At 38.8% G+C, this 18916-nt stretch overlaps 1 protein-coding gene across 2 annotated transcripts in view; it reads left to right on the top strand.

Annotated features, from left to right (window-relative positions):
• Positions 1–18916, top strand: part of thrab (thyroid hormone receptor alpha b) — a 198316-nt gene that overhangs the window by 130985 nt on the left and 48415 nt on the right. For both annotated transcript variants that reach the window (XM_042507811.2, XM_042507813.2), the window contains exon 4: positions 8981–9344. In XM_042507811.2, the coding sequence (XP_042363745.1) occupies positions 9289–9344 (56 nt within the window). In that variant the 5' untranslated portion in view covers positions 8981–9288. The remainder of the gene's footprint in view (positions 1–8980; positions 9345–18916) is intronic.

Here is an 18916-nt window from a genome sequence, read left to right on the forward strand (position 1 = left end):
ATGTCGCATCCTTGGAACAAGCTATTTTATTTACAAATGGCTTGTTTTAATGCAGTTACTTTGGTCCTTTTGCTTTATGCCATTTACAGATGCTCTTTATTCCCGTACCACAGCTCAGAAGCTATCAAAATGTCTCCACTCACTTAATTGGCTGGAACAATAATTCTTAAATATTGTTTGAGTGCTGTTTCTTTAACAATACCTTCAATTGATTTCTCTCCATCAAAACACACCCCAAATATCCTTGAACGTAATGATTCTTCCCGGTGTCAAACTACATTTCACACTGGCCCGCTTCTTTGTACTGACGAATTCACCCACCTCTTTTTTCTCCTGGCTTTCTGAAGAACAGAGGGGCATCGATCTCTTTGGCCTGGAACAGAGGAGAAAGGGAGCAGGTCATGTTTAATTAATGCATACCTTCTCCAGGCATCAACGTGCATTCACTAGTTATTCTTTTGATGCATTTTAGAGTCTGTATTTCAGAGCACGCAATTAAAGGTGAACTCAGCTTGGGGGAAAATGCCAGTTTTTGCAGGCCCAATTAAAATTTGGAAGCTGTACTGGAAGGGAAGAGAATCAAGGTGCATGTGGCTGAGACATGTGGGATTTGTGTGTGTGTGTGTGTGTGTGTGTGTGTGTGTGTGTGTGTGATCTACAAAGAGATTACTGTAAAAAAAAAAAAAAAAATCTGTGAACTCACATCTTTGGATTTGTTTTCACAGAAAATGCCAAACTTTTCAAGTCAACATTTCATTGCACTCATTTAATTCATGCTCATTGATTGCAGCCTTTATCATGTTGTCTTGTGCATCAGAAATGCAGAATCTGCTCCCTACTGTTAGTGTTGAAGACCATTTCACACATTTCACCACATAGATTTTTACATACAAGGAATTTGCTTTGGTGTTTTGGTACATACCATAAGGAAAGAAAATAAAAATAAACAAAAGGGCACCAAAAATCAAGAAATGAACATTTATTATCGGAAAATTTCCAATACAATATGAAAAAAAAAACAATAAAAAAATATTAAAAGGGCATATATATATATATATATATATATATATATATATATATATATATATATACTGTATATATATGTGTGTGTGTGTTTTGTACAGTTTTAGAAGTAGTAATTTGCAAAGTATTGAAGGGGATAATTAAATATTTATCGTATTATTGAGTATAAAGGAATATGGGTGATGTGCAGAGATAATAGTCCATAAAAAGTGTGTTTGCAGTAAACTCTCTGAGCCTTCGTGTCTATATGCACATATGTGTGTTTGCTCAAGTTTAAATAAGTCAATTCTTCAAGTCCTAAGGTGCTTTACTTAAGGATAGGTCGGATCTTTTGAAGTGGGGTTGTTTGAGATATTATCCGTTGTCAATGTATCACATACAGTACATACAGCACTGAGAGGCAGGCAGGAGTTCGACACAGAGGCGTAGCAACATACGGCTGTAGACAAGGGCAGGAATTTAATGTATTTTATACTTAATGTGTAGTACTTTAATACTGAATATTAGTATTATGGTACTTAACTCCCATGTTCTTCAAGGTAAAACATTTGTTTTTGTTAATGGAGTCTGGCTTTAAAGAGAACATAGAAAAGTTTCACTTTGAGTTTAGTTATCTGTGGAGAGTTGATGTCTGGCGCCAAGGAAGAACAGGGAAAATGCTCTTAATATAGTGTACAAATAAACTATAATTGATTTTTTATTTTTTACGTGGCTAAAATACCTTTTAGTTTTCTTACAAAACAAGCATTCAGCAACTTAGTATAAAATGTCCCCCAAATTGCAAAAAAAATTGTTAAAGCTGACAAGAAAACAACTAGAAAATTATTAAACAACTAGGGGAAAATATCAATAAAACTAAAATTATAGTAATTATAATATATAATAATAATAATAATATAATAATATAATATAATATATTTAAAATTAGGTTACATAAATATACTTTATTTTAGCATTTTGTTAAGTCATTCCCTATTTTTGATCTTTTATGAATTTCTTGCTAATTTTTAGGTCATTTCTTAATTTTCTCATTGTCATATTTCCATGGTTTTTTTTTAAGAAATCAAGCCAGTTTGCTCAGGTTTCAAAGGGTCAAGTATGACCTAATAGTCTCTGTCTATGTGCACATACATACGATGTGTTTATGAGAGTATCTCAGCTACGGTCCTTTTGTAACCATACTCCAGCCACAAACTCCTCGTTGTATCAAAATATGGCTTCATAAATCCAGTTTGGCGCTCTGTTGCCGTCGCTTCAAAGTATTGTGGAAGGTCACAGGGGAACACGCTCTGCTAAAGCCATTCATCGCATCTTTAAAATGAAGGAATCACATGGTGTTTCACATGATTTGTTCCCTGATACAATCACAGCATGATATGCGTCATATTCACATTTAATTGCTTACTGACGTTCACGGACCATAAATGGTTATATAATGAATCCGTAACTGATACTGAACGCGTACAATACCAGACATTTATATCTCTTTATGTGCATTTGTGCTTGAAACCCAGCTGAACGCCCTAAATCTGCCTTTATACACGCCTTGTCTTCTTCCTGTTATTCGTCTTCCAGCTCTGATAAGCAGGTTTATTTTGTCTTCCTTCCAGCACTGACCTAAATCAAGTCTTCTCTTCACCTTTCATCAACTTCACCTCCGTGCCCTCCTCCATAAAATTCTGTATCTCAATCTCACTTTATCCCTTTCTTTCTTTCTCACGTTCCCTCCTTATCTGCTGTCTTTCTCACTGTCTTCTTTCTTCAGCTCAAGTATGCTATGTACTCTTTTCCGCCCCAGACCTCTTGACAAACTCTTTTCATGTCCTGACCTTATATGGGATATTAACATAAGCATAACTTCCTGGGTGGGTTGGAGGCCGAGTGAGTACATACAAGGACACAGTAGTTGTGAGGGCAGCTATATGGCCTGCAGAGAGGGAGAGTTTTTGATTATAAACATTTGAAACGCTACTGTCCCTTTTTTTAGTTAGTTAGTTTGCTAGTTTGAACTTTATGATCACAATCCAAACTTTGCACCACATCTGGTCCTCCTAAATTTAAATGCTTTAAAGAAATGATACAACACTATGTGAGCTGGTTGGAAAAAGTGGGAAAAAACGTCTTATATCAACATTTGTAGGCTATACGAGGGCTATGATGTACTCCAGTCAGTGCTGCACCGCACTTTGACAGCTCGGCCTCAGAGGTCAGTTAACCCAAAGGAAACACCCACACAGAGACTTAAAGCTTAAACGCTGCTTCCATAAATATGTCCAAAACCAATTTTACACTCTTTTGAAATAGGAAAAATGTGCACAGTAGCTGCAGTATCATTGCAATTTATGCTTCCTTAAAGGGACAGCCTACCCCCAAAATCAAAAATACACATTTATTTACATTGTTATGATGTGAGTTGAGTGTTGGAGATATCAGCGTAGAGATGCCTGCCTTCTCTCCAAAATATTGACACTAGATGACGCTTATGGTGCTCAAAGTGCCAAAAAATATATTTGAAAAAATCAACAGCAGTGTCTCTGTCCAGAAATCATTGTGTTTTTTGTGAGCAGTTTCATGCAGGCACTATTTTCTTTCTGCCAAATTACATCTGCCAACTGTATCACCGCACAGAGGGAAGAGTGCATCTACTCATTTTCTAGAGGCTCATGCTCGTGATAGCAGGAGATGTAAACATTAGTGGCATACATCCTCTGCTAGCTCATCTAGCATGATTGAGATTGCAAATGACGGCATTAACATTTATATCTCGAACTGTCACAAGTACGAGCCTCTTGTCCATGAGTAGATGCACTCTTCCTTCTCCAAGGTTATACGCTTGGCAGATGTAATTCAGTAGAAAAAAAATAGTTCCTGCATGTAACTAGGGTTGGGCAATATGGAGAAAATCCAACATAATGATATTTTTGACCTAATACCTCGATAACGATATTGCGACAGTACTGTGGTGTTGACTGTTAGTTCTTTCAGAAGTATTTATTTATTTGTGATACAAAATCATCAGTAATCTGGATATCATGACTCTGTGGTTAAAGGCAAATAACTGAACAACTAGAACTGTCTGGTAAGTTCAGAAAATGACATTATTTTACAGTAATGCAGCTTTTAATACCAGGAAAAGACAACACTTTTGATGTTACAAGGATAGCTAGTCTCATATGACAATATCAATTTAATATCAATATATTGCCCAGCTCGACATGAAACTGCTCAGGTCTGTGGATTATCTTGGTCAACAAGGTCATGATTTCTGAAAAGAGACATTGCTGAGTTTTTCAATTTTTTTTTTTTGCCATTTAGTTCCATTATATTGGAGAGAAAGCAGGCATTTGAATATTTGATATCTCCAACACTCGGCAACTCACACCAAAACGATATAGACTGATAAACAGCACTATAGGAAAGAAAAAAAAAGTTGTTTTTTAATTTTGGACTGAACTGTCCCTTTTATACAAAAAGCAAAAAAAAAACCCTTTAGTTCAACTTTGAATTAGAAATTTTTGCCCACCTGAGCCTTTTGTGACCACACAGCATGGCCATTACCCTGTTTTAGAAAAGAGATAAACCTTCAGGTCATAAAAGATCTTTTTCTCGCTAAAAGCAACACGTTTCTCCAAATGAGGTCCATTTATTTCTTCGCACATACAGTTAAATCACTCGCTTATCAAACAATGAGCCCCCTTTCTCATCCGTCCTCTCCACACCAGTTTGATAAACAACTAATTGTTTGTGCTACAAACACCAACAACGGCAGCGAGGCTCGAGCCACTTGTAGCAGCAGTGGATGCGATAGAGAGACGGCCTCTGATAAGGCTCAGTCCATTAGTGGACGGCCTCTGGGGTTTATGTCATTACTGTCCTATTTACTATCACACCACAGTGTTAGTCCTGCTGGGGTCAGAGCGGCAGTCCGCTCGGCCTGACCTTCTTACAGTGACAGTGCTTTGTTTGTGTGTGTTCACTGTATGTTGTATGATGAATGGGGTTCTTTAATAATGTTCTTTTCATTAGAGACATGGCTGTTTATGTATATTTGGCATAGTAATTAGCTCTCCTTCCACAACATATCATAAAACCTCCTTGGTATCCTCACCTCTGGCAGAGGCAGCGACGTCTCTTATCTCGACCTCTCGATGAATCATGAATAAATTCGTTCTGCCATTATAGGCCCATTAAAGGCTTTTTAACACTTCGAAGGTTGCAGCACTTCATAAATCTTGCCGTCAGAGTTTACATCAGCGCATTTTCACACTTGTAGATTCGGTCATTCTGCGATGACACTAAATGTGACACTTTTTTTCCAACACACTGAAGACGCTGAAAGGTGTTGAGTCTGCTCATTAAAGTCAAAGCTGCTGGGAACTAATGGATAATTGTACCTTTCAATTACCTTTCAATCTCACAGAAAAATATGCAGTTACTGTTATGAATAAAAATAATGGATAAAGGTTATTTTATTGGAGGGCTGCCACCGACAATTATTGCAATTATTGATTGTTTTATCTATTTATTCATTTTATTTTTTATTTCAAAAAAGGTAACATTATTGTGTGTACAAAATATTTTAAATCATCAAAAGATTGTTTACCCAGAGAGGATTTACTGAGCATTAAGATCTTTTACAGCAGTGCCATTAATTCACATTCAGTGCACTAGAAGGACATATGGAAGCAATCACAATAAAATGATGAAGAAGTCCATAAAAACAAACTAGCAGCAATGGCTGTCAATAATTATTAATAGCAATAAAAAGAGTAAAAAGATTTAAAAAAATAAATAAAAAAATAAAGAACTGCAAAATATTGCAAACTGCAAAAATAAAGAACTGCAAAATATTGACACACTGTTATGTGTTCTGCATAAATGCAGAACACATAACAGGAATCGTGAGGAAAACAATAAAATGTAAATTTACAAAAAAAATGTCTTTCTTTTGTTCAGCTAACACTTTCAACCCCAAATGTATTCAATTTATAAATTTATGGAACAGAGAAAAACAGCAAATCCTGACATTTAACCTTGTAATGTTTATGTGAATTTTTTCGCCATGACCAGCAGCTCCATAGGTCGCTCAGTCGGCCAGTCGGCCCACAAAATTTCCCCACCCTTTGGCGGCCACATTTTTTCCCTGTAAGAAAATCATAAACAACACATAACTTCAAAACGGACTTGCGTGACAGGAGCAAACTTTATAGAAAAACTTGAAAAACTCATGAAGTGGTTGTTGTCAGGAGGCACCGCTGTATTATTGACAAGCGTTTGTGAGTTTGTGTATGTTTTTGTGAACGGATGAACACATGGATGATTGCTAGTTGTGGGAATCTTTGCAGTTTACCAAGTATTGTGATCACATATATTACAGTATATTTAATTAACTTTTTTCCCAACTGAAAAATATGTCCCTCAAAGAAAAAAGGCGGTTGATTTTATTATTCTAATAGACTACCATAGATGGAATTTGTATTTACAATATTGATAATTTATAACCCCCCCCCACACACACACACAGAAATTATTGATAAATACACAAATGCAGCATAGAAATAATTGGTGCATGCATATGACTATATCAAACACCGCTCTTCTTCAGGATTTTTAAAAATTAAAAAAGACAATAGAACAAAAAACAAAACGCACAATCAACCCAACCGAGCAAATCTTGACATCAAATGATCCTATTAAAAGAAAAAAATCATCAAATGGCATCCTACTGTTTTTTTGTCCAAATAATGAACGCAAGTTGACAGATGGTATCAAATAATTTCAATCTTTTTATTCGATTTTTTTACCAAGCTGCCATGAGCGCCATACAGAAAGTTTACGGGTGTGAATCGGTCATCTTCTGCTCTATACTCTCACAGAAGGGTTGTTTTGAATATAGCCTGTAATCTCTCTATTAGCAGCAAAAGCAATAATAATATCAGTCATGTCTAAGGACATTCTCATGCCCCGTATCCCACTGTTCCGGATTAGAAAGGCATTGAACCAGGGATTAACGGAGGAAAGAATAAAGCCTTCCTTTGACAACAGAGGAGGGAGGGCTAATGGATCAGGACCCTCTGAGTATTTACACACACAAACACACACACTCTTTCACACAGATTCAGCTGCTCATCTTAAAGCTACTTAACCCTGCGCAAGAGGTGACATTCCCCAAGAAGTTTTCCAGGAAACATCCAGTTGTAGCTCTTGAAGGTGATAAAGTTTTGCCTCTGACCTGCAGGCCACCGTAGCCAGTTTTAACCTTGGTGTGTGACTCCCAGGAATCCCCCCTCTGCTGGGTGCACGGGGACATGTTTTCCTTTTCCGAGCCAGCTGTGTGTGTCCATGCGTGTCATGTTGTAAGTCTCAGATTTGGGAAGTACCAGATGGATTTAGTTGAGTCAGGTTTTAAAATCGCTGGTGCTGGCCAGGTTCCTCACAGAGACACTTTTAGAGAATTCATCAGTCTTTGTGTCATTAACATAAATCCATCGAAATTTGAAAATCAAGTTATAAGTGTATAATATTGCAGCACTACAGCAGAATATTCACAGCTCCCAAAGACAATAAACGACAGTAAAAGAGACTGCAGGAACAGGCTGCGTATGCTCCAACCTGGTTACATTACTTAATTAAATGAGGGAAAAATGCCATAATCATCTTGGCTAGAAATGTCCCACAAATTGCAAAAAAATATGAAAAGAACATTTTCAAAAAAAAAAGAAAAAAAAAGTTTTAAAAAAGAGGGAAAAATAATTCTAAAATTTTCCAAAAATAGAAAAAAAAAATCCAGCGAAAACTTTTTTTTTAAATGAATAAAATAAACACTTTTTTAATTTTCAGCAAAAAAAGAAAAGAAAAAGGATTTGTATCCTATCTGTAATTCATTAAAATATATTTCTTAACAAAATGTAAGGGGAAGTGATTCTAGCATGTTGGTGTGACATTTTTAGAGTTTTGAGAATATTTTTGATTCATAGGCTCAAGGACTTTTTGTGTTTGCAGTGATTGGAAGTAATAGCATTGCTTTTTCGTAACTGAGACCGTTAGGCCCGCAACTAAAAGTTATTATAATAGAAGGCAAACGGCTGGACCAATCAGCCCAGTTGTCCTCCAGGACATCTTGTATGAGCGGTGATTAGCAGCTTTGAAAAACATGTTTTATTGACTGTTTTACTCCGTCATTCCTGCTGACAGCCCACTCCTCATAGCCAGCCGGTAGGGGTCGCATTTGATCGACAAGATTATGTAGCAAAAGTATTTCTGGCTATCAGCTGAAAGCAATAAGCCTTACCGTCTGTTGCAGGCCACCTTTTGGCCCTCCACGTGGCTGAGTAACCGAAATCCAAAGAGAAGTTTGGCATCATTGTGAACGGAGCATCTGCAGATTAATTCCATACCTTGTATATTATGATCCAATAAAATAAGGCACTTTACTAGATGAATAATTGTGAGTTTTTGTTGTCTTCACCACCACCTTGACTTTATGGGAGTCTGGAGAGACAGCGGAGTGAGAAGACTTCTTTGTTTGTGAGGGGAGAGGGGTTAGGGAGTGCTTTTATTGGACATTGTGTCCGAGGTTTGTCCCCATATAGCCTGAGTACTCTGGTTACACCTTGATAATGTGATGTGCACATTGTCTTCTCGTCACTCTGCTACTGTCATGCATACATGCTGGACGCACAGCGTCTGTGTCTCTGCAACAACTGAGTTCACTTTTGTGGATTTCATTCAGAAGGATCTGCCGATTATATTCGCAGACACCCAGTAAATCGCAAAATCGCTATCAAAATTAAATAATAGAATTAATGATAAATATAGCAAATATTCACATTTCAAAAGTCAAAACCAGTGAATATTTGCCAAAAAAATAGCAAAAAAATATTGATTTTCTGCTGTTGAACTATAGGTTTTTAGCTCTAGAGACACTTATCTGACTGTATCCTTTGTTCTCTTCCAGATTGGCTCCCACTCCACCCTCCGCATCCCTGAGACAGACACCCACCTCCAGCCCCGGCCCCAGGGCCCGCCGCCTGCCCTCCAACATCCTCCATATTTTACATTTTCACACCGAGCCACGCCGCACCAACCTTACCTCAACTCCCTCTGGACACCCTCCCCGACCCAAGCTCCCAAAAAAAACCCCGGGACGGGACCCCGTCATGTTTCACTGACTGACCCCTCTCGACCGGCGAATGACAAGTGTGCATCCGAGGGTGGGGCTTGCCTCAGTCTCTCATGATTGGCTGCTGGATGGAATTAAGGTGAATGGAACACGTGCCCAAGGAGCAGGACCCTAACCCATCAGAGGGAGAAGAGAAACGGTGAGTCCGAGCTTTTGTTTTTCTTGTTTTTTCATAGACGAGCAATCTGATGTTTCCAGAGCAAAATCAGCTTCTTATTCAGGAGGCTGTGTGTGGCTATCATTGGGGGATATTTGAAGGCATTGTGTGCTTAGCCCTTATCCTCCTTTTTGATATAAAAAAAAAAAAGGCCTTTATTTTAATGCTTTTTTTTAATGCACTCTGGTAATTTATTTAACATTCGAGAGGGACTTATGTTTTTCATTTTGGCTTATGGGAGGGACATCCAACTTTAAACGGCTGTATTTTGTATTTATTTCACCGCCAATGTTATGGACTTTTTTTTCTTTTTTCTTTAAAGAAAAAAATGAAGAAGAAAAAGCACAATTTTTGTAAAAGATATTTATTGTTTTTATTTTATTTTATTATTTTTTTTGGTGATCTTAAAGAAAACAAGTGCTTTTTTTCCCTGTAAAATTTTATTTTATTTTTGGGTTGGTTTTTTTTTAGATTTTTAAAGCAACATTTTTGTGACTTTTTTTCCATTTAATTTTTTGGTGCCTTTTATTAATTTTGGCTTTTTTTTCTTTAAAAAAACTTTATCAAGGGTTTGGGGGTTTTTTGTCCTACAAAATTAGCAAAATATTTGTAGCTTTGAGTAAAAAACACAATAGCCAGCCCCCATCTATGATACATGAAGAACTGTCCCTTAGGGCTATTCTTATTTTTCAAACTATAAATATACATATACACACATATATACACGGTGCTATTTATAAACATTAAGGGCTGAAGTCTTGGATGCCCAGGCCTAATGACGCACTGAGTCTGAGTAATGTTAAAAGTAGTTTAAGTTACACCAAACCCCCAACTCCTCCTCCGCCACTTTGTCTTTCCAGATGTAAACAAATCCCTGAAATGAAGCAGGCTCGGCTCTCGGTTATTGTGTAATGGGGTTATGAGTGGAAGAGGTCTTCTGAGGACATCCAGAAGGGAATCTTTATTTTTCAGTCTCTCCTTTATCGTCTAAATCTTTCTCATGGTGCTCTCTGTTTTCACCTCACTGGATCATTTTTTCCAGACAAGCTAAACAGCGTAGCGGCCCTCTTTTTTTTCCTCGCCGCCACTCTCTTCCTCCCGTCTGAATTGTTTTTCAGAGGCTTAAAGCTACATCTGACCCCGACGCTCCTCCCCTCCTCTGCTCTCTCGTTTCTTGAGAAGCAGAACCAGTCAGGCTGCTCCGAACACAAACAAACACGGCACTGTTTAAGCCCCTTCTCATAAATGAAAACATAATATTAGTGGAATGGAGCCTGTCTCCTAGAGGAAGGGGCCCTCTGTGTGGACGAGGCCTCTGGGTAAAGGGGAAGCATTATCAGTCCATATCAATCTGCTTTAGCTCAGAGAGGGGAGGTCAGTTAGTTCAGAAAAAACTATGACAGATTTAGGGGACATTAGTTCCCTTAAATTAAAAAAAGTTAACTCCATCTGGGAATAACTTAAGTTGTAATGCAGATGTTTCTTCCACAAAAGCATCTGGATTATAAATATGGATCAGATGTGCAGGAAGCTTCTGCATCATTGTTTTTTCTTTGTTTAATCTGTATTATCATGCTAATAAACTGTTCAGAATTTAAACACCGCAGGCAGGATTTTGTCGAAAGCTTATTTATGTAGCAGTAACAAATATCCATTTTGCTATTAAAATAATAAAAGGATTAAACATATGCATTATGGCTGTTCATGCTGCCAAAAAATAAGCTCTTTATGAGGTTTATTGTCTTGTTTATTTAGTTAAAAAACAAAGCACTTCTGTTTATGACCACTTTAAGACTAAGTGGATAAGAGGAGCTCCTGAAGGCTATGCCAGACAGCAGCCAAACTTCTCCACTCTAAAATGTTTTTTATGTCTCCAACAATGACTGTATGTAAAGATAGATGACTGATGTCTCCAGTTCCTGTGGAAAAATGAAGCCAATATATCTCGGATACTCACGTTTTTTGAGCTGGAGCGATCAGGAAGTCGAGCCGTGGTATGCACCTGTGGATTAGAACTAAAATCATCGATGTATAACGAGAACTGGATCCAGAGTTGGAGGTGCGGCCTGGTCATTCCTGTTAAATGGCGTTTGCAGCCAAAAAGTTTCAACATCCAGAGTGTAAAATGTCCACATCAGTGGGCCCGTAAAGCAGGCGGTCTAGAGACATTGCTGACTTCCTCTTTAGTGCCTTGCTAACTTGAATGGGGATTAAAAGATTCAATCATGCAGCTTTTACGCTCTGTTATCAGACGCTGAATGTTATCAGACCAATAAATCCCGATAGTTATGTGAATCATTCATCTTGAATTTTTAGAAATTACTCTAAGTATCTTTTTCTGCATTGTTTCATTAAAAATAATCTTTTCATATCCTGTATATTTGACAACATATAAGCCGACAGATAAACAGCATCTATGATTGGCCAATATTTTTTTTTGGCTTTTATCGCCTTTAATGGACAGGACAGTTTAAGCGTGAAGGGGTGGGGGGCAACATGCAGCAGAGAGTCGAGGCCAGAATCGAACCCGCCGCTGCTGCAGTGAGGACACAGCCTCTAAACAGCCTGAACCACCAGGCGCCCCATTCTGTCCATCTTTATATACAGTCCATGATCTCTGCTATAAAATTTAAGTTTATGTAATAATAGTCAGATCAGTGTGAGTTTATTTTATTGACTACCATGTGGAGAGACTATGTGGCTGCCTTAAATACAGCGCAGCTCCACTGTGTCTCCATGTGCTGTATTACAAGCTGGTGTTAAGAAAGTCAATCCGGCGGAGCCTGGATAGATTCCTCAGCTAACATGAACACCTGTCAGGAGATTAGCAGCTCCGCCACTGGGGGACGGGGACAGTTGGTGCGGTCATGGATGTAGGAGTTCGTACTCCGGCCTCTCTTTTTTATATCATGACATGTCTGGGTGCAAGCTTTCGGTGAATCCCTACGTGTGATCCGACACTTGTACCAGGCGGTGGGTGCAGCGCTTTGCACCTCAGAGGTAATTAAAAGCACAAAGAATTGGGCTCAGACTGCAGCAGATATGAGTGATGTGTTGGGCATGACGGTGGATTTTATTAAACCTCCGCCCCTCCCTTCTGCGTGTTGTCTGTCTGTTGTTTTGAACTGCACCGGCTCTTTGAAGTGATGCTATGGTTACTGACGTGCAGGCAGAGAACAGAACACCTGTACCTATGGACTGAAGATTGTTTGATATGCACTCAACAACTTAATGTGGCCTGACAGTCAAACATCATATTTTACAGACTCAATTCCAGTTTCTGAGCTGCTAAAACCAGAGAGTTCCCTGCTGTTTTGTGTCAGTTCGCCTGGTATTTTTGGCTCGACGGTTCATTAAGATGCACAAATTGTTGTACAGTGCGTGTCATGCTGGATTTAGTTCAAACGCAGATATGAAGTTGCAGCTTGCATCACTTCTCTTAACATGTCACCACAGCTGATGCAAGGCTGCTTGCAGTGTGTTGCATTAACAGTAGCAAAGGCTTGCTTCATAGTGGTGCGTGTGTTGTTGTATCCAGGAATCTTTGTTGTCGATGTGCTTCAAGAGGCCGCCTGCTTTTATGCGCTGCATTTATCTGAGAGCCTCCAGTCACACACACGGGACCAGATCACAGCGCAAAGTTAATTGTTGGTGCAATCTTTCTCAGGCGATTCAAATGATTAAATTACTTAGCAAATAAGATTGAATCGTTGCTAAGGAGTTAGAACATAATGTTCCCTCTTTCAACATGTCAGACGAGGTATCATCAGAATTTCATATTCAGCGTTGGTACGACCTGTTTTGCTCGGCTGTAAATAGCATGAGATGGGTGATAATAACTCCCCAGTATCTGTGTCAGGGAACACACTCGAACCCATCAGTGCGTTCAGAGGGAGGAAGATCAATCTACCACACACACACAGAAATAAGTACAGAACTATCGACTATAAAAAGAGAACATTTACATCTTGTCACATTGAGAGAAAGTGTGAATCCTTTTATAAGCCATATGTGTATCTAAAATGTGTTTTCATCACCTACTGCGACATAAAGTGAGGCCTCCCTGTGCTTTAACCCTTTAAAATACTGTCAGATGGATGAATTTCTTTCAAAAACATCAGAAGACTAAGAGCAACTTGAGAAGAGATGACCCAGAAATTAGCAAGAAGCTAGTGAAAAGTACATGAAAAATTAACAGAAAATGAGCAACCAAAAAACACCCCCCAAAAAATAAAACAAGCAACAACAAAAAAGGAAAGTAAAAAAAAGAAAAGAAAAGAAAATTACCTGAAAATTTGAAACACAAAATGGAAGGTAAAATAATTTAAAAAATAAACAGAAAACAGAACATGATCTGAAAATTAGCAAAACAAACAACATAAAATCTCAAAAATAGAAAAGGAAAAAGAGAAATAAGCAAAAAAAAAAGAAAAACAATCAACAAAACAGGAAGAAAAACAACAAACAGGAAAACAGGACAAACTCAACAAAAAAATTAAAATAAAAAGGAAATTACCTGGGGGAAAATTTTAAAAAAAAATGTAAAATAAGTTTTTAAATTATTTTTTTTAAACATACTTATTTTTTGCAAAGGTTTAAATACTTGTCAAAGGCGTCTGAATGCCGAACAAAGAAAGTGATCCTTCCTCCTGCCATGTCACATGCAGGACATGTCTGCAAAACGTAAACAAGATTCAGCCTTCCTTCCCCTTGACATGAGGATGTCCTGTCGTGCGCGGTTAAGAGCATTGTTGTTTGTGCTCCTGCTATAGATTTTATAACGTCACCGTTCCTTTGTTCGTTGGAGATTTGAATATTAGGTAAGGATTTTGAAACTGGGTGCCATTAAGGGTTAACAGGCTGGGAGCTACCCTGCATACTGCAATTTATGTCAATAGATTAAGGCCTTTTGTGTGGTTCTTACAGTATGTGCTGTATGCAGTATTTGGGTGTGTCCATAAAGTATGTGTTAGGTGTGTACGTACCGGGAAATTTCTGAGCCTGTGGTGTTTTAGATTGCATGTTACAAAATGTTCAGCAGGAATGTTTTTGTTTTTTTTAAACAGTTCTTGAAAGATTAATCTCGACTCATTATCACCCCGCCTCAGATCACTGAGTTACCATGGTGATTTGCCGTTGTTCGAAGTGTTAAAAACCCCAAAATTCAACTTGTAATTTGCTCTAATTTGGGAGTGGAGCAGCAGGATTTTGTGTGTGAGTCAGTGACTGCTAATCAGAGTAATTGACAGAACGCTGCAAGTTTCCTCCATAAAATAAAGATTCTACTTCTGTGGTTTCCTCAGTCAATTATTATTATTATTGTTCCTGGATTCATACAAAAGAAATTTCGCCGGGGGGATCTCCACAGCACTCTTTAACAGCTGTGACCACATTTACAGAAAACTGCTGGTTGAAAGAAAGAACGAGAGGGGGAAAAACTGATTTCTGGCTTTTGAAAGCACTGGGCATACAGTACCTGCACTAATGCAGCATTTGTGCCAAAGAGCTTGAGTCATAATTTGGATAATAACTGTGAATGAACTGCACGGATGATCTCACACAGCAGCTTGAATAACTTATGTGTTTTCCATTTAAATAACTCAAAAAATCGTGAAAAGTTGCTATTATGAAGGGCACTGCAGAGCACAAGATGGAAAAACACAGAATTCATCGATGCAATGTTTTGTTTGTGATATGACTGCGGGTGTTTACAGGTAAACAAGTGCAAATGGACCACCTGTCAGTGACATTATACAAATGAGCTCCTATAGATTCAGATGCACCTGCTGCAGCGGACTGATGCTTTATCTGCACATCGTTTTTGTCTCATCACAGCGAGCAGTGTAGTCTATGCCCAGTGGATTATAAAGGCACAGAATCTCAACTTTTTACTTCCTTTTTATCAAATGAAATAATGTGTTTAAAATTGAATAAAATGTAGGTTTTATATAAAAAGAGACAATGTGCATTTGTCAGCATTCAAACTGGGGCTGGAAGATATCAAATATACACATATTTAAGTTACCGGCACAAGCTGCACAACTAGCTTTGGCGTTTCATTTTTCTTTCCCTCTCACAAACACACACGCAAAAAGAGTCTTACATACACGCGTCACACACACTCCCAACTATATTAAAACAGTACTTTATTTAACTTTATTTCAAAATAATAAGATGTATATAGTGTATTGTGATGTGGCCTAAAAATATCGCAATATTGTTTTCTAGGGTTAGACAACATGAGTGCTTAAAATCCATACAGCAGATGATAAAGAGGTCATTTCAATACAATAAAGGTCATTTCAATACAATAAAGGTCATTTCAATACATTTTCCTTTGATTCATGTCATTTGCACTGCAAAATTATATATATATATATATATATATATATATATATATATATATATATATATATATATATATATATATATATATAAAAAATATTTTATTTAGAAATGTGGGGTTTTTCCACTTATGCGCAAGTGTTTTTAAATTGAATCATGTTGTGTTTGTTTTCCCTTTTCTAAAGTATATTATCAACAATTGTTTTTAAAAAATTTAAATTAAATTTTCACTCGACAATATGCATATGCTTGGGACATATTTTATACAAGTATAGACTCAAATTTATGGCAGTGAAATGCACACAAAGTTCACAATGATGTGAACCAAATGCAGCTAAATACAGGCTTAAGGTAAACATTGAGGCTGTATAGTCTTTTTTTAAACTTCATTGTACCGGATATAGTGTGCTGTATACATTTGAAGTGTCAGCTCCATGTTTATTATCAGTTATGTGTGGGTTGCTGTAAACTTGTGTATTTGAACAGAGGGAGTTGTCTGGCTTTCACCCAGTGGCATGCCATGTCCCCCTCTGGCTCAGCCTGTAATTTAGACAGTGGCGGGACACATGAGGGAACAAAGTGTCCATTAGCTCTGGATGTATAGGACGGGAGAGACCCAGCTGTAGGCCTGGAGCATGCATGCTGAACAATAGGCTACTGTGGCACTCAAACATAGGACAGGGGGCCTCATTCAGACGCTGTTATGGATATAATTCTCTCGACTATTCTGAGTGTCTTCGTGTTGTTGTGTCTGTTTAAAGAGCCTTTGCTTCAGAGCAGGTGCTTCTCACTCTTCTTGACTTAAAGGATCAGTTCACACTAAAAGCAATAAAATATTTTATCACTCACCTCTAGTTGTACTTTGCCATGCAGACAGTTTTAGTTTATATGCCATCCAGCCATCCATCCGTCCATCCATTTTCTACCACTTCTCCGGGGTCAGGTCGCGGGGGCAGCAGCCCGGACTTCCCTCTCCCCAGCCACTTCGTCCAGATCTTCCCGGGGAATCCCAAGGCGTGTCCTTTGTCTTCCCCGGGGTCTCCTACCAGTGCCCTGAACACCTCACCAGGGAGGCGTCCTGGAGGCATCCTAATTAGATGCCCGAGCCACCTCATCTGGCTCCTCTCAACGCGGAGGAGCAGCGGCTCTACTCCGACTCCTCCCGGATGACCGAGCTTCTCACCCTGTCTGTGAGGGAGAGCCCGGCCACCCTACGGAGGAAGCTCATTTCGGCCGCTTGTACCCGCGATCTTGTTCTTTCGGTCACTACCCAAAGCTCGTGACCACAGGCGAGGGTAGGAACGAAGATCGACCGGTAAATCGAGAGCTTTGCCTTTCGGCTCAGCTCCCTCTTCACCACGACAGACCGGTGCAGAGTCCGCATTACTGCAGACGCTGCACCGATCCGCCTGTCGATGTCCCGCTCCATCCGTCCCTCACTCGTGAACAAGACCCCGAGGTACTTAAACTCCTCCATTTGGGGCAGGATGTCATCCCTGATCTGGAGAGGGCACTCCACTCTTTATCCGGCTGAGAACCATGGCCTTGGATTTGGAGGTGCTGATTCTCATCTCAGCTGCGAACCGATCCAGTGAGAGCTGAAGGTCACGGCCTGATGAAGCCAACAGGACCACATCATCTGCAAAAAGCACCAATCCTGAGGTCGCCAAACCAGACACGATTTTTTTTTTAGATTTTATTTCTGGAATTTCTTGTTTGGAAATGAAGTTTTTATTTATTTACTTTTGTTTGTTTTCTTGTTTTGGGAGAATGGGGTGACTTCCTTGTCTTTTTTTTTCCATCCTATTTTTTATTATTATTGTTATTTTACTGATATTAATTATTGGCCTGCCTTGAATTTCTTTGGACATATTTTAAACATAGTTATGTCAGTTTGTAAACTGATGGTAACTATCAGTCACAAGCTCCACATTACAAAAAAGTTACTTGAAATTTAGCAAAAGAAGAAAAAATGTAAAAAAAAAAAAAAAAAAGGTTAAAAGGTTAAAAACAAACAAATAGATAAATAAATTATAATTTAAAACAGTAATAACAAATACATATAGATAAGATAAAACAGATTTTTAGATGTAATTCTTTTCCTAATTTGTTTTCTTTCCAGGAACTTTGACCTTTTGCTTAGGTTTCAAAGGTTGTAATGCATGTGAATGATGTCTGAATGCAGCACAACAAAAGCTGATGCCACTCCAGGATTCAAAGAGTTAAACAGTTCAGTGGCAGCTGGCAGGAATGTCTTTCTACAAGCGTTCAGTCCTGCACCTTGCCTGTATCAGCCTGCGGCTGAAGTTGCTCTGCCGACCCACCTCCAGCCTGAAGTGCTCATTATTTTGTTCAGCTCGGGGAGCATCCTCCTCTCTGACACCTGCTGAATCATGTCCTGTTCAGCCCCAATGATGGAGCTCGCCCTCCTGATCAGTTTGTTAAATCTGTTTCAGTCTGCTGTGCGAGCATTCCTCCTCCTCCTCCTCCTCCTCCTCCTCCTCCTCCTCCTCCTCCTCCTCCTCCTCCTCCTCCTCCTCCTCCTCCCCGCACAGAGCACTGGCCACCACGGTCTGGTAGAAGGAGCACAGTTTGAACCTGCAGATGGTAAAGGATCTCAGACCTCTTAGAAAGTCGGCTCTGACCCTTTTTATACAGTTCCTCCGTGTGGCCGGCCCAGTCCAGTTTGTTAACAAGCTGAAGTTCCATCTTGAATTGAAACTGGGACAGGTTTGGACCCCTTCCTCCTAAAGTCCACAACCATCTCCTCAGTCTGTGAGATTCTAAGTTGTAGATAATTGTAGTTGCACCAGTTTAAGACACAGTGACGCTCCAGTACTCTTCCTTACAACCTTCCTCGATACAGCCAACAACTGCAGAGGTGCGGTTCTTTTACAAGACCTTGGGGGTTGTAAAAGGACTTCTAGAGCTAAAATGGACTTTAAGACAAAAGAATCAACAGCTACATATTTTTTATAAAGACAGACCTAGGACGGTGCTTCTTGACAGACAAATTACTGCTGAACTAGGTCCGAGCAACATATCTATATTATATTGATATCCTGATATGAGACGAGATGTAGACTTAAATCTTGGATATCGTTGTCTATATGTTGTCTTGAAGTGTATTTTCTGAGTTGACCAGACTATTCTAGCTGCTCTACGGTTTGTCTTTACCCACTTAGTCATTACATGTACATTACTGATGA

The sequence above is a fragment of the Plectropomus leopardus genome, chromosome 19, assembly GCF_026936395.1.
Source record: "Plectropomus leopardus strain MGB_pleo_1.0 chromosome 19, ASM2693639v1, whole genome shotgun sequence".
Taxonomy (NCBI): Eukaryota; Metazoa; Chordata; class Actinopteri; order Perciformes; family Serranidae; genus Plectropomus; species Plectropomus leopardus.